Source organism: Euprymna scolopes, chromosome 10 (assembly GCF_053919585.1).
Source record: "Euprymna scolopes isolate OS-2025 chromosome 10, ASM5391958v1, whole genome shotgun sequence".
Classification (NCBI taxonomy): domain Eukaryota; kingdom Metazoa; phylum Mollusca; class Cephalopoda; order Sepiida; family Sepiolidae; genus Euprymna; species Euprymna scolopes.
Genome location: NC_136491.1, coordinates 16,665,948 through 16,688,172, shown reverse-complemented (window position 1 = coordinate 16,688,172; position 22,225 = coordinate 16,665,948). Strand labels below are relative to the sequence as shown.

The 22,225-nt window shown below is 32.3% G+C and overlaps 1 protein-coding gene across 1 annotated transcript in view; it reads right to left on the bottom strand.

The window, feature by feature from the left end:
* LOC145285821 (sodium-coupled monocarboxylate transporter 1-like) overlaps positions 1–22,225 on the bottom strand; it is a 220,140-nt gene that overhangs the window by 1,418 nt on the left and 196,497 nt on the right. Inside the window, exons 14-16 of the mRNA XM_080134240.1 lie at positions 18,965–19,170; positions 14,197–14,291; positions 4,228–4,349 (exon numbers count right to left, since the gene is read on the bottom strand). Of these exons, the coding sequence (XP_079990366.1) occupies positions 4,228–4,349; positions 14,197–14,291; positions 18,965–19,170 (423 nt within the window). The remainder of the gene's footprint in view (positions 1–4,227; positions 4,350–14,196; positions 14,292–18,964; positions 19,171–22,225) is intronic.

The following is a 22,225-nucleotide window of genomic DNA, read 5'->3' as shown; positions in this document are numbered from 1 at the left end:
AGAATTCGTACACACACACACGCACACACACACACGCGCACACACACACACACACACACACACACACACACACACACACACACACACACACACACATATCCCAAAATTTATAATTAAAAAAAAAAAATTTTAATGGACACTTCCGTCGATTACTAAGTCGTTCGAAAATCCACACAGTTGATTTGTTTATAGTGGTGAAAACTTTGTGTAGAACCAACCACACTTTTTGGTATTAATGCTAATCTGCGCTGAGTTGATGTCGGGGGGGGGGAGCATTAATTCGCTAGGAAAGATGTATCCCCAGTCTTCGTTAAGACATGCATCTAGGAGAAGGTAAACTCTGATATAAAAACCTGTGGCTACTGTATACTCTGTCTTGTGGCTGTAATTTGCACCGACAAATGTTAGCAGTAACACACACACACACACACACATATATATATATATATATATATATATATATATATATATATATATATATATATATATATATATGAGTGGAAGAATTGCCGACTGTCAACACGACGGTTCTAGGTTCAATCCTTGGCTTGGGAGAGATGCTAGTCTAGCGGCACTGATGAGTTGTGATACAACGAAACAGGACTGTATGTCGATGACTATCAATTTATATATATATATATATATATATATATATATATATATATATATATTAAGTAATGTGATTGATAATTTAAAATTTAAAAATCAAATTATAATTAAATTAAAAATCCGTTTCATAAGAAGGAACAACAACAAAATCAATTATCTGTACGATCGTTTCGGAAAACAATGCTTTTTATTGTGGTATACATCAAGTTATGTACAATAATTATATATAGATTTTTGATAAGCAAGGTCTCCTCATCAGCAAATTTTGAAGGGTTCTTATTAAATTTAAAAGACACCATAAATAAACCTAGCATTAAAAGTAAGGCAGATGAATCTGAAAAAATTGAAATAAAAGGTTTGGATTTAAAATTTATAAGAAAATTAATATGGGTTAGAGATAGAAATAAGTAGAGAAAAATATATATTTTTGAATTTACATAATAAATTTGCTTTAAAAATATATAGAGATATTTACCTTTTAATTTTTCGTTTTTTGAAATCAGGAACTGTGGTTAAAATAGTCATTAAGATGTTTGCTATAGCTTTTTATCTTATTGAATGATGAATTTTAAAAGGGGGGGACGCTCGTGCAATAAATTGTTTCCGTTAGCGTATTGAAAGAAATATTGCTGTTTTTTAGTTGCCAAATATAGTTGGATAGAGTAGTTTGGTTTGACAGAGAGTTATTTTTAAAAGAATGTTTGTGCGTTGAAATTCTATGTTTTATTAGGCCAGATGTGGAACCAAAATATTTTAAAATATGAAGATATAAAAAATACAACCAAACTATTAAATTCAAGACAGGAGCTTATGACATGTAGTCATAAACGTTGGTTTAAATTTAATAAATATAAACCACCTTAAATCATTAAAAATTACTTATTAGTAAAAATAGATTACAATTTTTTTTTATATATAGAGAATATTACTATTACGTATTTTAAGGGGAGATAATTGTCATGTTTTATTTATTTTAGGGTGTAAGGGAGATAATTAGTCTAACTTAATTTATTAAAAAAAATAATTAGCTCTAATAATAAGAAAATTAATAAACTACAAAATACAACTATACAAAATACATCAGACTGTAACTGTAGAAGAAAAAATAAATGTCCCCTACAAGGCTCATGTAAAATTAAAAATGTTATCTATAGCTGCACAGTATCAAAAACTCCAAATCCACATGAACCTATTAACAGCCATAACTCAACTACCAGATTAAATAATAACACCAACTTAAACCAATCTACCGATCAATTACTAATCAACCCACCATATAATAATCCAACAACAGACCAAACGGAAAATAATCACAACAAGCAAGAGGTAATATATTTTGGTTCCACATCTGGCCTAATAAAACATAGAATTTCAACGCACAAACATTCTTTTAAAAATAACTCTCTGTCAAACCAAACTACTCTATCCAACTATATTTGGCAACTAAAAAACAGCAATATTTCTTTCAACTTAAAATGGCAAATAATTGAGACTTGCAAATCATATAAACCAGGAGATAAATTTTGTGCACTATGTACAAAAGAGACCCTAAAAATTTTAAAATATGAAGATATAAAAAATACAACCAAACTATTAAATTCAAGACAGGAGCTTATGACATGTAGTCATAAACGTTGGTTTAAATTTAATAAATATAAACCACCTTAAATCATTAAAAATTACTTATTAGTAAAAATAGATTACAATTTTTTTTTTAATAAATTAAGTTAGACTAATTATCTCCCTTACACCCTAAAATAAATAAAAGTAAAGAAAACATGACAATTATCTCCCCTTAAAATACGTAATAGTAATATTCTATATATATAAACCGTAGCGTCTTTAAATCAAAAATACGCTAACGGAAACAATTTATTGCACGAGCGTCCCCCCCTTTTAAAAGTCATCATTCAATAAGATAAAAAGCTATAGCAAACATCTTAATGACTATTTTAACCACAGTTCCTGATTTCAAAACACGAAAAATTAAAAGGTAAATATCTCTATATATTTTTAAAGCAAATTTATTATGTAAATTCAAAAATATATATTTTTCTCTACTTATTTCTATCTCTAACCCATATTAATTTTCTTATAAATTTTAAATCCAGACCTTTTATTTCAATTTTTTCAGATTCATCTGCCTTACTTTTAATGCTAGGTTTATTTATGGTGTCTTTTAAATTTAATAAGAACCCTTCAAAATTTGCTGATGAGGAGACCTTGCTTATCAAAAATCTATATATAATTATTGTACATAACTTGATGTATACCACAATAAAAAGCATTGTTTTCCGAAACGATCGTACAGATAATTGATTTTGTTGTTGTTCCTTCTTATGAAACGGATTTTTAATTTAATTATAATTTGATTTTTAAATTTTAAATTATCAATCACATTACTTAATATTGTATTAGCTCTAGGACATTTAACTATAGAGCTTATTATATATCTAAATTACAACGAGCACTTTCTATTTCCTGTATTTTAATTAAACTAGTAATTTCACTGTTACATTAAAATACACTCAGCTCTTTAGACTATTGTTCTAATCTCCTTTAAATATATAAATATATATATATATATATATATATATATGCGCAGCAAGTCATTATCAAGGTACATTTGATTAAATACAAGTTTTCTTTCTTCTTTATTTTTCTATTGATTTTCTATATATATATTTTTTTAGATTGATGACCTGTCTCGATTTCCATGGCAACTCCTTTTTGTTTATTAATAGCTCTTATATATAAAAGATACTTTATGCGTGTGTGTGTGTGTGAGAGAGAGAGAGAGAGAGAGAGAGAGAGAGAGAGAGAGTTCGTGTCCTATGAATTCCGAAACAGCAGAACCGATATTTCGGAAATTTCACACAAATGCATATTATGTATCTGGATATGTTCTACGATAAGTTTTCTATCGGAATGCCTCCGCTAAGTATCGAAAATCGATAATCGAAAAAAATCCGATTAAAGAAGAACAGTCAGATTTTGATAAAGTTAACACCCTTATACCGCCTAACATCACAGGGGCATTTTAGAAGCCTCATCAACGCACAAACAAAAGGGTCCGGCATATAAAATCAACAGTAGATTCTTTGATAAAACAGGAGCGCGTTCAGAATGAATGTTTCTGTTTAGAACGCAATTGAACCATAATAACGTTTTGTATTCAAGCTGTTATATAAAAATAATTTTATAAAACCAATAGTAGGTTCTCTACAGTGCAATGTCGACTGCGAGGAGGTATGTAAAGCTTTCTCTCGGAGCACTACAGTGACCCCCCGACTAGAAAAGATAATCACTCGATTCAATTGAAAAATGGGCGATTCCGCCCCCTTTACTATTAGCCCCTTAGGTGGCAGAAAACTGCCTACTCTAATAGTTTCTTCCGCCATGCTGTACACTTTGGAATTCCTTCCCTGTTTCCTGTTTCCCTCACCTGTTTAAGTTTAAGCGTAATATAAACAAAAATCTAGTCTCACAATTCCCCACAGTCGCCTGTTAGACACGATAAAAAAAAATAGTAGACCCTTACACTCAAGTTGCAATGTGCCTTGTTTGGGATGAATAAACGTAAAAATAAAATTTATCTACAAAAATAAAGTAACCTACCTTTTGAGCTGATGATTTTTCATCTTCCAGGAACATCCGACTTTTCGTTTGGAAGCAACAACATATTTTATCTACCAATGGCACAATGTATCGCTTGTTCACTTTATCAGGGTTATACGTAGCTAGAAAAAAAACATAAGAAAATTTATAAAAACAAATGATTTCATTTTACTTGTAATTCATATAATTTACGGGAATTAAAGTCTCGAGCGAAACCGGGTAATTCTTCTAGCGAAAAAAAATGTTTCAATGACCGATATATAAGAATGATTCGTTTGCAACGTTGTTTGTAGTACGTTTATTACTTTCTAAACCCATTAAAACAGTGGAATTTCGAATTTTTTTAGATGAAATGTGAATGCTTGTGTTATGTTGATTAATCGGACTATTATTCTCATCTTGGGTGTTATTAACACAACGTTATTTTTTGTTATTTTTTTTTAACAAAAAATTCGCATTGGTATCGATCCTCTGTTTCGTAAAAAACTTTTTTTTTCACTAATATTATCAATTAGTATAGATATTCCAAAAATATTTAGTTATAGAAAAACGTTTTTAAAATATCTTAATAACCCCTGATGATTGAACCTTTTTTATGATCTACAACCCCCCCCCCTCAAACAAACGGTTCGAATTCTTGTCATGCAGAGCCAACCCTCTTTTTCCTTAGTAGGAAAAGAAGCATGTTCTCCACACCCAAAGAAGGTTGCAGGTTGCAGCGACCGAAACGTTGTGCTAATAACACACAAGATGAGAATAATATTCTGATTGATCAACATAACACACCCATTAAAACAGTGTTTCTTAACTTTTTTTTATTTTCGTGGAACCCTTTCAATAATATAGGTATAACACTAATAAAGGCGGAATTTTCGACGCCCACCGCTGTAAAAACTTGTAAAATAAAATTGATTCATCGTAATTTTTGCTGTATTCTCAAAAAAGAAAGATTATTTTTAAAATCTCATTTTTTTTTTTTTTTTTTTTGCTGTCCGTAAAACCAGTGAATTTTTAAAAAAAAATCACCAAAAAGCTAAAAACTGAAAAAATGGAACCCAATGTTATTTCTACGTGTTTTGACGTTAACAATGAAAACACAATTTTTAAGTCTCTAAAAAATCAAATAATTGATCAATCTCGTTTATTTTTTACAGGCTTATTAAAAAAAAAAGCTGAACTATATATAAACTGAAATAAAAGAATATACAAAAAAATTTTTTTTTTACTCTCCCCCCCCCACGCGATTTTATCAGAATTTTTTAGAGGGATTGACATCTTAGTTCTTTTTTTTTTTGCATATTAAAATACAATGAAATAAAGTACATTTAATTTTGGATCATAATCGTTTCCGATCTTTAGGATTTTTCTCGATCTTTTGGAAAAAAAAAAAAGAAGTTGAAAAATATATAAAAATTATTTAAGTTTTTATGAAAAAAACTTTTATTATTTATTATTTTACATTTTGAAATTTTCGCCTGTGAAATTTCAAAAGACCTCCGAAATAATTTGGTTTTTTGTTAATGATTGAATTTTTCAGAATCCCTGAAAAAAACTGTGGAAGATTGCCTCTTAAAACTTATTACGAATAAACAGACAATGTTACTGTTAATAATTTTAAAAAAAATTAATCGGTGCCGTTTTTCGTCAATGAGCAAGTAAAAAATATATTTAGAAATCGAACGTAAATAATTTTTTCTATAGTAGACCAATTTTTTAATCTTCGCATTTCATTAACAAAAATCATCGCGTAACCTATACTACTTGTTTCTTCATTGTTAGAACAAAAATATAATTTCTAAACAAAGAACTGAAACTTTTAAAGGTTGAGAGTTAATTAAATTTCTTTGTGCTGATTTTACGATCTGCCAATATTAAAAAAAGTGACTTTTAGTTTATAATTTCATAGAAAAATTTTGAATTGAAAATAAGTTTACGATAAAATTAATTTAAAGATTTACTTAAAATATAAATAATGCTTAGTTTTAGGAATTAAAAATTGATATTTCCTAAAATAAAGAGGAATTTAATAGAAATAATTCAAATATTACTTTTTTTCGGGCTACAAATTATGATATTGAAAATTAATACATTGTTATCATCAAGGAAATTTTGTTGCTTATGGCCGTCCATAGAAACCGGAAGTTAATTGTTTTAGTGTTATCTGCTTAAATGTGGGATTATCTCTGAATATACATATCGACATATGTATTTTTCATAATATTTCCAGGCAAAGTAAGATACTTCCAGCTACGGTATAACTGGAAATGTTTTCTCAATCATTAAATCATTTCTCTCCGATAGGCTCATAAGAGTAGTGGTAGATGGACAAAAATCGGAGGCCTGCAATATAAATGCTGGAGTCCCTCAGGGGTCAATCCTAGGCCCAACTCTCTTCCTGATCTACATCAATGACCTCCCTAAACACATACTTAAATCATTCGTTGACATCTATGCTGATGACACGACCATCTACGGCAATACATCAAAGGCTGTAAATGACAAAGTTCTCTCTGATTCTCTCTCCTCTGATCTCGAGCGCATGGTTCAGTGTGGGAAGATGTGGATGGTTACCTTTAATGCATCCAAAACCAAACTCCTATCCTTACATCATCAACGCTCTGATCCCCATCTGGCATCAATTGTGATGGATGGCTCTCGTCTGGGTGAGGCCCCGTGTTTTGACAAGCTTCTGGGTTTGACCTTTACTCCTGATCTGAAATGGAACACTTACATCAAGTCTGTTGCCAAGGTCGCTGGAAAGATGGTGGGATCCTTCTACCGCTCCAGAAGATATTTCACTACTGATGCAATTCTCTATCTATATAAAAGCCAAGTACGTCCAAGGATGGACTACTGTTGCCATATCTGGGCAGGAGCTGCCAAAAACAGCCTATCCCGCCTTGACAGAGTACAAAATAGACTTCGTGGCTTAGTGAGGGATGCCCTTTTCTCTACCCTGCAACCTCTCTCCCACAGAAGAGACGTTGCGAGTCTATCCTTGTTTTATCGTTATTTCCATGGCAGGTGCTCGTCTGAGCTCCAATCTCTGGTCCTCCCCCTCGCCAATCTTTCACGAAAAGCACCCGTCTAGCCGAATCCACTGTGAAAAATTTCCCCCACTCTTTATCTGTGCCTAAATCAAAACGCGGATTCCATGAACAAAGCTTCTTTCTTAGAACTGCACGCCTGTGGAACTCTGTTCCGTCGGCCTGCTTCCCACCGGACTACAACTTGGATGCGTTCAAGTCCAATGTTAACAAATTCCTAATGAACCGCCCCCTTAAGTAAACACTTCACCAAATCTCCACACTAACGTAATGTACTTGCAATAACCCTTATCCCAGAGTGGCTTCCGGGCCTTGATAAGTGGTGATCACTGTGTAAAAAAGAAAATAAAAAAATATTTCACTTGACTAATGAAGGATATAATGCATATTTGTACTTAGTTGTTTTTCGTATATTTTTAATGTTTAATTTGGCTGTTTTTCTTATATTTACCAAAAATTTGCCGTTATTATTATTTTTGATGTCTTTTAAGATTTTGTCATTTTACAATGTTCAAATCACATTTCGTCGATTTTATGAAGTGTAAAATAGATAATGTTTATATGCGATTTACACCCTGATACTTCAATATAGAGTAAATATTACGATGAATTAATTTCATTTTATTAATTTTTACTTATATTTTTTTGTTATGGGTGTCGAAAGTTGGTATCATACTTACAATAATAGTAATGTTTGAATGACCCCCCCCCCCCCGCATAAGAAAATATTTTACAATCTTATTTCTCATTCATAATATTTTATAATCGATTTAGTTTAAAGAAAATTGTCTGTCTCAGATCTTTTTAATCAAAAAAGTCAATATATTTTTCTTACAAACACATATATGGACCGTTTTGCTAGTTTATTCATAATTGCGCGCATATATATATATATATATATATATATATAATCTGTGAGTATTGTTTTTTATTAAGTCGAATTTCAAATAAGAACCCAAACTTACTTAATTAATCAGTTTTTTTAATGCAAAATACGGTTCGTGCTAAAATAAGAACCTTATTATTTAAGAAGCCATTTTAACTAAATTGTCTAACATATTTTCTATAAGTTTGGTTTAGAAAAGGATATATGCATTAGTAACTTTGTATTAAAATTATTTATTTCAATTTAAATCGATTTCATTTTAAAAGGTTATTTATCGTTCGAATTTAATTTGGTTATTCAGTTTTTCTTGCTTTGGATTGCCTTTTGATTGCTTTTGATTAAAACAAAATGTTATATGCATGGTCCTCGTTTTCGCTTTTTTATTTACATTGAATAAAGTTCAGTTTTAATATAAATAAAATTGTGTTTCTTTATTTTCTTTATTTAAATGCAATTTTTAAGTAAATAAACAACGAATTATAGTCTTTTAAAGCTATAAAACAACAAAATGTTTATTTATAAAATGTTGTTTCGAAGAAAAAATATAAAACGTTTCCCTTTTTAAGTAGAGATCCCTAGATGAAGAAAATCTTCTTCTCTAATAGATTTTCCCTAGAACTACTAGACTCTGGAATTCCCTTCCAGGTTCCTGTTTCCCCAACTGTACCAACATGCAGAAGTTCAAGTGTAATGTAAACAGACATCTTGCTGTTCAACTCACTACATAGTATCCCTGCAATTTATGTCCCAGATAGTAGCCCTCTACATCAAAGTTGCACTGTGCCTTGTTTGGGGTGAAAATGCAATTAAAAAAATAATATTAATTCTCATATTTTAATCAATATTGAATACGTTCAGTTTCAGTATATATTGTGTTTCTTATTTTCCAATGCAAGTTTTCAAGTTTCCTAATGTCTTGCTTGCTAGAGCATCAGGCCAGATGTCATTTTTCACTGATCTGGCCTTCTATTACGAAGGCCATGGCTTTGCTCTTTATAACTTGAAATCTTCCGTCAACAAGATTCTAAATATCATCGTAATTTTTGCTGTATTCTCAAAAAGAAAGATTATTTTTAAAATCTAATTTTTTTTACTCTCCGTAATACGAGTGAATTTTCAAAAAATTCTCCCAAAAGCTAAAAACGGAAAAAATTAGAATCCAATATTTTTTCTGAGTATTTTGACGTAAACATTTTATGATCTGCTAATATTAAATAAAAAAGTGGCCTTTAGTTTATAATTTCATAGAAACATTTTGAATTGAAAATAAGTTTCCGAAAACTTAACTTCTAAATCTGACCCCGAAGATCGCCATGGGCATGGAATATGTCTCTATATTAAAGATGGCTTTCCATGTGGTAGGGACATCTCCAGAGAAAATCCAAACTTACCCTATATGTGCTTCCGGGTTGCACTAGCTCACACTACTGCATTTATATTTACTCTCTATCGCCCCCACAACAGCGAGATACTATCTTTAAAAGCATATCTGAGAAAATTGACCAAGTCCTTTTTGCTTATCCTTCAGCTAACATTCACGTATGTGGAGACTTCAATGTTCACAACTTGGAATGCTTGACCCACTCAAACAAGACCGATGATGAGGGAAGGTTCTGTCATGATTTCTCCATTGCTTATGACCTCACTCAGATTGTTCTTGAACCCACCCGTGTGCCCGACAATGACGACAAGTATGCGAGTCTACTAGACCTTTTTCTCACAACTTCCCATGAACTATGTTCAGTTTCTGTTCTGTCTCGTCTTGGATCTTCCGACCACTCTGTTGTATCAATTAAGATAAAAATGAAATGTAATAAGTCCCCAGACATACCTCTCCATCGTACAGTATATCGATACACTATAGCTGACTGGGATAACTTCCGTACATTTATATCGGATCTACCTCTGCGTTCCATGTTTAAGAAGGATGTCTCCTCTATAATATCAGACCTGACGGAATGGTTAATTGTAGGTATAGACCGTTTCATACCCTCGAAAAAGTTCCAGCAAAAACCTAACAGCCAGCCATGGTTCTCTCTAGAATGTGCTGCTGCCATTGTGCACATAAATCACCTTTTCCACTGCTTCCAACGTAATAGATGTATGGAAACTAAAGCCGCTTTCAGAACTGCCACCAACCATTGTAAGAAAGTAATAAAGAACGCAAGAGAGTTGTATGCTCAGTCCGTCAAGTCCAAAGTAGCTGAGCAGCGACTTGGTTCCCACCAGTTTTGGCAAATAACAAACGGGATCCTAAACAGAAGCGTGCGTTCTATCCCAACTATCATCAATGGACCTGAGGTAATCTCGTCAGCATCAGACAAAGCCAAACTCTTTGTCAAGAACTTTGCAGCTAATTCTACCCTTTGCGATCAAGGCCGCCAACCCCCAATATTTCCTCCTGTATCAGAAAACACACTATATGATATACATATATCTGTACATAATGTTACCAAGCTAATCAAAAACCTTGATTTCAGTAAAGCAACCGTCCCTGACGGTATTTCAATTATAGTACTCAAAAAACTTCAACCAGAACTAGCGTTACAAAACTCTTTAAACGTGGTCTAAAGGAGAATAGCTTCCCATTACCCTGGAAAATCTCATCAGTATGCTCTGTATTCAAGAATTCAGCTGATCGCCTATCCCCCTCTCAGTACAGGTCAATAAGTCTCTTGTGCGTCATGAGTAAATTGCTGGAATCTGTGTTAAATACAGAAGTAATCAACCATCTCAATAAAAATAACCTTCTTAGTGACACACAATATGGTTTCCGTTGTGCTAGATCTATAGCAGATGTGCTTACAGTAATATCACATAGGATTAGCGAATCTCTCGACGGAGGCAACCTTTCTAGGGCAATTGCTCTTGACATATCTAAGGCCTTTTATAGGGTATGGCATGAAGGGTTACTTCACAAGATCTCTAGCTATGGTATAGCTGGAAATGTCTTCTCAATTATTAAATCATTTCTTTCTGACAGGTTCATAAGAATAGTAGTTGATGGGCAAAAATCAGAAGCTCACAGAATTAATGCTAGAGTTCCTCAGAGGTCCATCTTGGGCCCAACTCTTATCCTGATCTACATTAATGATCTTCCACCTCACACCCTTACATCATTTGTAGACATTTATGCTGACGACACTACCATCTATAGTAGCACATCTAAAACAGTAAACGACCAAGTTCTCTCCAATTCTCTCTCCTCTGATCTTAAGCACGTGGTACAATGGGGAAAGGGGTGGCTGGCTACTTTTAATGCATCTAAAACCACGCTTCTCTCTTTACATCATCAACGTTCTGATCCCCATCTGGCATCAGTTGAAATGAATGGCTCTCGTCTTGAGGGGGCCTTAAGTTTTGACAAGCCTCAGGGCTTGACCTTTACTCCTGATCTTAAATGGAACAGGTACATCAAATCTGTTGCCAAGGTCGCTGGAAAAATGGTGGGATCCTTCTATCGATCCAGTAGATATCTCACTGCTGATGCAATTCTCTATCTATATAAGAGCCAGGTACGTCCAAGGATGGAGTACTGTTGCCACATCTGGGCGGGAGCTGTTAGAAAGGATTTGTCCTGCCTTCAAAATAGAGTTCAAAATAGACTTCGTAGCCTCGTAGGAGATATCCTTTTCTCTTCCCTGAAACATCTGTTTCACAGAAGAGATGTTGCGAGTTCGTCTCTGATGTATCGTTATTTTCATTGAAAGTGTTCGACTGAGCCTCAGTCTATGGTCCCCTCTCGCCAAACTTTCACTAGAAACACTCGTCTAGCTGAAAACACTATCAATAATTCCCCCCACTCTTTATCTGTGCCTAAACCTAAACCTAGATTCCTTGAACAAAACTTCTTTCTTAGAACTGCACACCTGTGGAATTGTCTTCCGTTTTCCTGCTTTCCGGCTGACTACAATATGGTTGTATTTAAGTCTAACGTAAATAAGTTCTTGATGAACCGTCCCACTTGTTAACAAATTTACCGAATTTCTATTACTAACGATTACTATATTGTCCAATTTCTACTGTACACTCTTTAACCCTTATCCTCAAGTGGCCTCTTGGCCTTGATAGGCGGTGATGTCTATGTAAAAAAAAAAATAAATAAAATAAAGTAAATTTATGTGTTTACTTAACATAAAAATAATACTTAGTTTTAGGAATTAAAAATTAATATTTCCTAAAATAAAGATCAATTCAATAGAAATAATTCAAATATTACCTTGGGGGCGGGGCTACAAATTATTATATTGAAAATTAATAAATTGTTATCAACAAGGAAATTTTGGTGCCTATGACCGTCCATAGGAACCAGAAGTTAATTGTTTTAGGTGTGATCTGCTTAAATGTGATATCATTTCTGAATATTCATATCTATATATGTGTTTTCATAATACTTCATAATATTTCAACCCTAAGTAAGACTTTTACTGTTCTATTTCACTTGAATAATGAAAGGTATAATGTATATTTATACTAAGTTTTTTTCTCGTATATTTTTAATGTTTAATTTGGCTGTTTTTCTTATATTTACGAAACATTTGCCGCCATTGTTATTTTTGTCATCTTTAAGGGTTTTGTCATTTTACGATGTTCAAATCAAATTTCGTCGATTTTATGAAGTGTAAAATAAATAATGTTTATATACGGTTTACACCCTGATACTTCTTCTTCAATATAGAGTAAAAATTACGATGAATTAATTTCATTTTATTAGTTTTTACTTGTATTTTTTATTATAGGTGTCGAAAATTAGATTCTTCCCCAGAACTGCTTGAATCTGAAATTCCCTTCCGAGTTCGTGCTTCCCGTCTGTACTAACACACATCTTGCTGGACAACTCCTTACATAGTATCGCTACAATATTTAAACAAAATTAAATCTCATTTTTTTTATGAATATTGTATACGTTCAGTTTCAGTATAAAACGTTTCTTTTTTTTTTTTTCAATGCAAGTTTTCAAGTTTTCTAATATCTTTGTAAAAGCTCTAATTTATTATTGACAGTTTGACTGTTCGACAGATCTTGCTTGTTAGAACCTCAGGCCTGACGTCATTTTTCACTGATCTGGCGTTCTATTACGAAGGTCACGCCTTTGCTCTCTATAACTTGATCTCTTCCGTCAACAAGATTATAAATGCTTGTAAAATCTTTGTGCTATATAAATCTAACTCATGTTTAATCCCCTAACGCCATCCGAGTGGTTTTGTAATTCTAAAAATAAGTGATAATCCGAAGGAGCTAGGTTAGTAGAATATGAAGGACGGGACAAGATTTCCCAACCACATTCTCGTAAATCTTTTATTACTGGGACGGTATAAGAACGAGCATTATCATAATGGAAGATGAATCTCTTCCTCTTGACAAAAGAATGTCGTTTTAGGTCAACATACGGAAAGAATATTACAGAAAAATACTAATAATGCTTAATAATATAAAAGAAAAATTTATAAACTAATCATAGTGATATGTTTAATAACAATATGCGTAAAATAAATTACAATGGTTTGAAAGAACATTTTCTATAAACCGGCAAAAACTTTTGCACCGATCTGATAGCAGAAAATACAAGTTATTAAATAAGTATTTAGGTATTTTGTGTGCTAGTTTTATTAATACAGAAATTATGGAAAAGGCCAAGCGAGATCGGTAAAGATATTTTAACGGTTTGTATACTAATATTGAACTCTGAACACAAAAAACAGAAAAAATAAAAAATATATTCAGTTAGAGTGATCTCTCTGAGCTTAATGAAAAACATCATGTCGTTGGTTGTTCCTAAACGTGTTGCTGTGATTGGAGGTGGTGCTCAAAGACTCACTAGTATTAAAGGTTGCCTCGATAAAGGTTTGAGATTTGTCTGTCTAGAGAATAGTCGTTGTGTCGGTGGTTTGTGGAGATATTCAGAAAACGAGAATGAACTACTAATGTGAAAGAAGACAGGACAAGTCTTTACGAAACCTTTCAGATTTCTTGTTCATTTACTGTCGCCTCACAATCGTCAAAATGATTTATGAAAAAGACACAAAATGTACTTACGTAGACTTACAGCACTTCCAACTATAATCACGAGGAGCATTCCGATTGGTGCGATTAAAGTATACGATAAAGAATACAGCCAATCAAAACCCTCGCTGGAAAAGAAGATAATGAAAATGTTTTTATTTCGTAATTTTTTAATAGGGTTAATAATTTGTATTATTTGGATTGTTCGGATTACTATAAAAATTTTGGTAGTTAATCTCACAGTATTAAAACCTTACTGACCTACGACCTTCAATAAAAGTGTGCATACTGTCGAACTCTGGAATTTAAATGTCAAATACCGTTCAGATGCCCAAGTTTGACACGATTTACACGGGGAAGAAATTACATGAGTCTAAGAATTGTATGATTAATATTCAAGATAAGAACAGTTGTTTAAATTCCTCACACAACATTAATGTCAATTCTTCAAACACCATACTTGGCATTTATTGAAACCACATTAATGTCAAATCTTCAAACCACATTAATGTAAATTATTCAAACCACATTAATGTCAATTCTCAAAACAATATAAATGTCACTTATTAAAACCACATTAATGTAAATTTACAAAAACCATATTAATGTCAATTATTAAAACCAAATTTATGTCAATTGTTAAAACAACATTTATGTCAATTATTAAAACCACATTAATGTCAATTATTAAAACCGTATTTATATCAATTCATAAAACCACATTAATGTAAATTACTAAAACCATAATAATGTCAATTATTATAACCACATTTATGTCAATTGTTAAAACTACATTTATGTCAATTATTTAAACCACATTAATGTCAATTATTAAAACCATATTAATCAATTTTTCAATTCATAAAACTACATTTATGTTAATTCTTCAAATCACATTAATCTTAATTCTGCCAACAATATTAATGTCAATTATTTAACCACATTAATGTTAATTATTAAAACTACATTAATGTCAATCATAAGAGCACATTTATGTCAATTATTAAAACCACATTAATGTAAATTATTATAACTACATTAATGTCAATTATTAAGACCAAATTAATGTAAATTATTAAACCCATATTGATCTCAATTCTTCAAACTACATTAGTGTAAATTCATAAAACCACATTAATATCAATTCTTCAAACCACATTAATGTCAATTATTCAAGCCATATTTATGTAAATTCTTCAAGCCACATTAATGTAAATTCTTCAAACAACATTAATGTCAGTGGTTTAAACCACGTTAATTTCAATTATTTAAACCACATTAATGTCAATTCAAGCCGCATTGATGTCAATTCTCCAAACAATATTTATGTCAATTACTAAAACCACATTAATGTAACTTACTAAAACCATATTAATGTCAATTATTAAAACCACATTCATGTCAATTGTTAAAACAACATTTATGTCAATATTTACACCACATGAATGTCAATTATTAAAACAATATGAATATCAATTAATAAAACCACATTAATGTCAATTCTTCAAATAACATTAATGTCAATTCTTTTAACAATATTAATGTAAATTATTAAAACCACATTAATTTCAATTCATAAAACCATATTAATATCAATTCTTCAAACTACATTAGTGTCAATTCATAAAACCACATTAATATCAATTCTTCAACCCACATTTATGTAAATTATTCAAGCTATATTTATGTAAATTCTTCAAACCACATTTATGTAAGTTATTCAAACTACATTAATGGCAATTTTTCAAACTATATTAATGCCAATTTTTAAAGCCACAATTATGTCAATTATTAAAACCACGTTAATATAATTTTTTTAAACCGCACAAATAGGTAGGTTTTCTCGAGTCCAATGTAGAATAACATATATATTGGGCTAAGTTACTGCGTGGAGGCATGTGAAGCTTCCTCCCATGCGTTTTCACAGATTTCGATGACAATAAAAATATAGGAGTATAACATATTCGTTGATCATCATTCAATCCCAGGCAACGTCCGGTCTCCATTGTATATATATATATATATATATGTATATATATATATATATATATATATATATATATATACACACTCCAATAAATTCGTTTTTTATTTTGTGTATTGATATTCATATTAAAAACTCTTTCCTATTTATTTAAAAAGAAAATACAATTTTCTTATAAATGGGTTGTGGGATGTCATTCACTAGCAAAAGATCTAGCTAACTTGCATATTCTTTTAAACATTCATTTTAATTAATTCCCTGTTAGTTTTTCGTTTTCTTATGAGCTGATCATCTTTAGTTAACTATTCCGTGTAATTACATTTATGCAGATATTCTACATGATTTAGACTTGGATAATATTTGCGTAAAAAGCTTACAGTAAACATAATATTGTTTCCATATATTTATGTATACGTATATATTTTTGTTTAATCTATCTATCTATTCTATAGGTGTTTTCGGTTTTCTTATGAAGTGATCATCTTTAGTTTACTATTACGTGTAATTACATTTATGCAGATATTCTACATGATTTAGACTTGCATAATATTTGCATAAAAAGCTTACAGTAAACACAACATTGTTTCCATATATAATTATGTATACGTATATATTTTTGTTTAATCTATCTATACTAGCATTTACGCCCGGCGTTGCCCGGGTCTTTGGAGGTGTATGTTGAGCAAAAAAAAGCAGTCAATTTTTTTTTACTTTGACCCCCATTATGACCCCTTAACATTAATTGTTTTGGGCTCGCATCAAGGTATTAAGTTAGATCCATGTCCTAGGAACCTATATCTAAAAGTTCAAGTGTTTAGACCCAATAATCTTCGAAGGAGTTTGGTAGAGTTCTCAAAGGTCAAATCGTGGAACTTTGACCCCTTAACAGCCAAATTTCAGGCCGAAAACAGTTCACAAAGATTTTTCCAAATCTCAGTACCCTGTGTATCAAATTTCGAATCTGTAGACTTAAAATTTACAGAGTTATTGCGTAGGAAAATGTACACAGACACACAGACACGTTCAGTTTTATAAATATACTAGCATGGGTGCCTGGCGTTGCCCGAGTGTTTTGAAGTGTATGCTAAGCAAAACAAAAGAAAAACGGTCAATTTTTTTAACTTTGACCCCTATTACGACCCCTTAAAATTTATTGTTAAGGGCTCAAATCAAGTCATTAAGTTTGATCCATGTCCAAGGAATCTACATCTAAAATTTCACATGTTTAGACCCAAAATTGTAGGAGGAGTTTGTAGCGTTCTCAAAGGTAAAATCGTTGAACTTTGACTCCTTAATCGCCAAATTTCTGTCCGAAATCAATCAAATTTCGAATCTGTAGACTAAAAATTTACAGAGTTATTGCGTAGGGAAATGTACACACACACACTTTCACTTATATATATATATATATATATATATATATATATATATATATATATATATATATATGTATATATATATATAGACTAGCATTGCAGCCCGGCGTTGTCCGGGTATTTGGATGAGTATGTTGAGCAAAAAAAAAATGGTATTAGGAAGGCAGACTCGAACCCGTACCGCGAAGATGAAAAAGCATGGGGGGGGGCCTGACGTCTTTGCTGTTACGATCACCGCCAAACCGGAAGTGATTTATGTTTAAATTAAGGCTAGAAAATCGAAAGGAGAGGATGACTTTAAAAAATATCGGCGAAAAAAGCGACCCTCCCCTGTAGAAAAGTGCGTAGTTGAAGATAATGTTTTTAGCCAATTCTTCGATATTTGTCGTCTGAAAGGTCGAACTTAAAAACGATCCTGATCTAAGTAAAATCCCTCGCCTCTGTCGAAAGTTTTAGGCAGCCATGCAAACATACATACATACATACATACATTTATATATTGGTAACTAAAAATTTTTGACCAAAACCGATTAAAAAGCTTGCCCTATCTCTGAATACCCTTTATATCAAATTTTAAATGTTTAGACCAGAAATTGTCTGAGAAATTTGGTAGAAACCGCAGAGGTCAATTTTTTTAACTTTGACCCCTATTATGACCCCTTAACATTTATTGTTTTGGGTTCAAATCGAGTTATTAAGTTAGATCCATGTCCAAGGAACCTATATCTAAAATTTCAAGTGTTTATACCCATAATTGTCGGGGGAGTTTGGTAGAGTTCACAAAGGTCAAATCGTTGAACTTTGACCCTTTAATAGCCAAATTTCTTGCCGAAAACCGATCAGAAAGATTTTTTCAATCTCAGTACCCTGTGTTTCGAATTTCGAGTCTGTAGACTGAAAATTAACAGAGTTATTTCATAGGGAAATGTACATAGTCACACGTCCACTTTTATAGATATACTAGCATTTCAGCCCGGAGTTGGCCGGGTGTTTGGGTGTGTGTGTTGAGCAAAATAAATAAATAAATAAATAAAAGTGGTAGAAGAAAGGCAGGCTCGAACCCGTACCGCGAAGGACGGAAAGAACGGGGGAAAAAAAACCTGACGTCTTTGTCGTTACGACCACCGCACAACCGGAAGTGACGTACGTTTTAACTTCGGTGATCTGACGAGAACCGGTGTGTCAATGCGATTATGTCATTATATATATATATATATATATATATATATATATATATATATATATATGTATATATATGTATATATGTATATATATGTATATATATATATGTATATATATATATGTATATATATATATATATATATAATAGTAAGCATACCTGTACAAACGCAACATTCACATGACGATATTTTGATTTCTCATTCTTATTTTCGAAAGTTAAACACCGAACTAATTAAAGTTATAACTGGTTACTACTTACATATCTTGCGCTGATGTCTCGTTTGCCATCGTTGTCAACTGATTATTCATTGTGTCTAGAATTTCACTTGTTATATTCAAATTAGAACAATGATCAATGGGTGCTGGTGGTAAGCGATGTGTCCGATATCGGGTTGTAGAAAAGACAGAGCCAAGGCCGATCCATGAGGTCACAATCGCAGAAACAATGGTACCAATTAATGCGCCCTGAAAAGAGTTAAATAATAAATTCACAAAACTAAAAAGAACACAGAGGAAAACATCGTGTAAGTAAATATGCAGTTTTCTTTATCGGATTTATAAGAATATAAAAATACTTACATGTATATATCAACTAACTTTGTTTTCTCGTAAGTAGATATATAAGAAGTTTTATCCAACTTGAAAAAAAAATGATCAGCTTTCACTCCTAACATGTAACTCCTAACAAAATATATGAACGTATGGTGCAAAGTTTTGTTGAAAATTCAAAGACTCACGTTTTCTTTCTTATAACCTTCGTTTATTTCCTGGATTTTCCATTACAGCTGTTAATGAGCGGCAATTTTACGATTTATGCTTCCGTAAAAATATCCTGTCCCCACCAACTTCTTCAGATGTTTATCCATTAGATTTTTACAACAAATGGTATATTTTTAACATGCTGGATATCGTATTCGTGTAAAAAGTTTTCCACAGCCATGCTTCCTCACTTCCTCTATCTTTTGGTGTTAATGTAAAGATAGTTTTCCGGTTTAACCCGTACTTTCGTATTCTTATTTTTTATTTATTTATTATTTATTTTTGTTTTAATTTTCCCTGTTTTTCCTATTGGTTTTTTTCCAATTATCATATAATTTTATATAATTTTATTCCTATATTTATGTGTGTTTATTTTAATATTATTTTTTTGCTTAGTGTTTGAATTCGTATTACCCGATGCAGGGGAGGTTACTCTCGTGGTATCATTTTTATCTAGGATTACCTCCCTTGCAATTTTTTCCTAATCTGCTCTAGTGCGTGAAATTAAATATTTGTTTCTGTGCAAACACCCGTGGATTACATCTAGTCTTTTCTTTAATAATTTTTCTTTTGATATTAGTATATGGTAAGATTCTAATATACATAGGTTGCATCTTTTCGATTTGCTAGGTTTATATTTCCCCCCTTATCAATTATTGATCATCTTAATTTATATTCAGTTTTATTTTCCTTTAATTCCTTAATCCATACTGCTAAAGTGGTTGAGGTTTTCTTTGTTTTTTTTTCGGTTGTTTTCACTATTATTTCTGTTTCTATTTTCGTTATAGTAGTTGTAGTTGTCATTATTGTTATGATCCTTTCTACCGTTGTTTTCATTTTTATCCACATTGTTGTTGTTTTCGTTATTTTTGGTGTTCTTTTCTTTCTTAGTTTCACTTTTAAACGATGCTAGGTGATTACGATATCTGTCCTTAAAGCAAGTTCCGGTGCTCCCTCGATATACTTTAGTTTCATTATTTGTTATAACTTCACATTTGTATACTACGTTAAAAATTAAACAGTTCCCCCTCATTGGACATTCATTAGGGTCCCGACAGTTACATTCTCTTACATTTTTTTTTACACAGTGATCACCACTTATCAAGGCCCGGAAGCCACTCAGGGATAAGGGTTATTGCAAGTACATTACGTTAGTGTGGAGATTTGATGAAGTGTTTACTTAAGGGGGCGGTTCATTAGGAATTTGTTAACATTGGACTTGAAGACATCCAAGTTGTAGTCCGGAGGGAAGCAGGCAGACGGAACAGAGTTCCACAGGTGTGCAGTTCTAAGAAAAAAGCTTTGTTCATGGAATCCGCGTTTTGATTTAGGCACAGATATAGAGTGGGGGAAATTGTTCACAGTGGATTCAGCTAGACGGGTGTTTTTCGTGAAAGATTGGCGAGGGGGGACCAGGGATTGGAGTTCAGACGAGCACCTGCCATGAAAATAACGATAAAACAAGGATAGACTCGCAACGTCTCTTCTGTGGGAGAGAGGTTGCAGGGTAGAGAAAAGGGCATCACCCACTAAACCACGAAGTCTATGTTGTACTCTGTCAAGGCATGATAGGCTGTTTTTGGCAGCTCCTGCCCAGATATGGCAACAGTATTCCATCCTTATACGTACTTGGCTTTTATATAGATAGAGAATTGCATCAGTTGTGAGATATCTTCTGGAGCGGTAGAAGGATCCCACCATCTTTCTAGCGACCTTGGCAACAGACTTGATGTACGTGTTCCATTTCAGATCAGGAGTAAAGGTCAAACCCAGAAGCTTGTCAAAACACGGGGCCTCACCCAGACGAGAGCCATCCATCACAATTGATGCCAGCTGGGGATCAGAGCGTTGATGATGTAAGGATAGGAGTTTGGTTTTGGATGTATTAAAGGTAACCAGCCACATCTTCCCCCACAGAACCACGCGCTCGAGATCAGAGGAGAGAGAATCAGAGAGAACTTTGTCATTTACAGCCTTTGATGTGTTGCCGTAGATGGTCGTGTCATCAGCATAGATGTCAACGAATAATTTAAGTATGTGTTTAGGGAGGTCATTGATGTAGATCAGGAAGAGAGTTGGGCCCAGGCCTCCGATTTTTGTCCATCTACCACTACTCTTATGTTAGATTGTTAGATTAATTTTCTGTCCTATTTCTGTTTTTAAAAAATGTGTTTAATTTTGTATTATTTGAGCCAATTATGGTATTTGTTTAGTTAGCAGACGTTGAGAAGGATAGCTTAACAGTGTTTTTATTAATTATCTTACTTAGTTTACTATCTTGCGGGAAATTTTTTTCTATAATTTGGTAAAATTCCCTTGGAATGTTATTTTTTATATGATGGCTGAACGGTGGATTGAACCACGTCTGGCTCTTCCTTCTATTTTTCTTTTTAACTTCTCTTTCAGTTTTATTATGGTCTATCTTCTCATTTTTCTTTTTCATGTTTATTGTAGGTTTTATTTTTTCATTTGTTTTTGCTCTTTGTTTTTCCTTTTTTATATTTCCTCATCGACATTTACATTGTTTATTGTTCGTTCTGTACCTATATTATTGTTTTGAGTTTCCTTAACAAATTAAATTGGTTCTTTATATCCTGATCTAGCTAAGGCTTGGTTATAATATTCCTTGTTTTTATTGAATAATTCTTCATTTTGTGATATTTTGGATATTCTTTTTGAGATGCTAGGTATAAGTGCTTTTTTCATACTATTCGGATGGTTGGACTTGTAATAGAATAGCGTTTGGTTGGGTTTTTGGTAG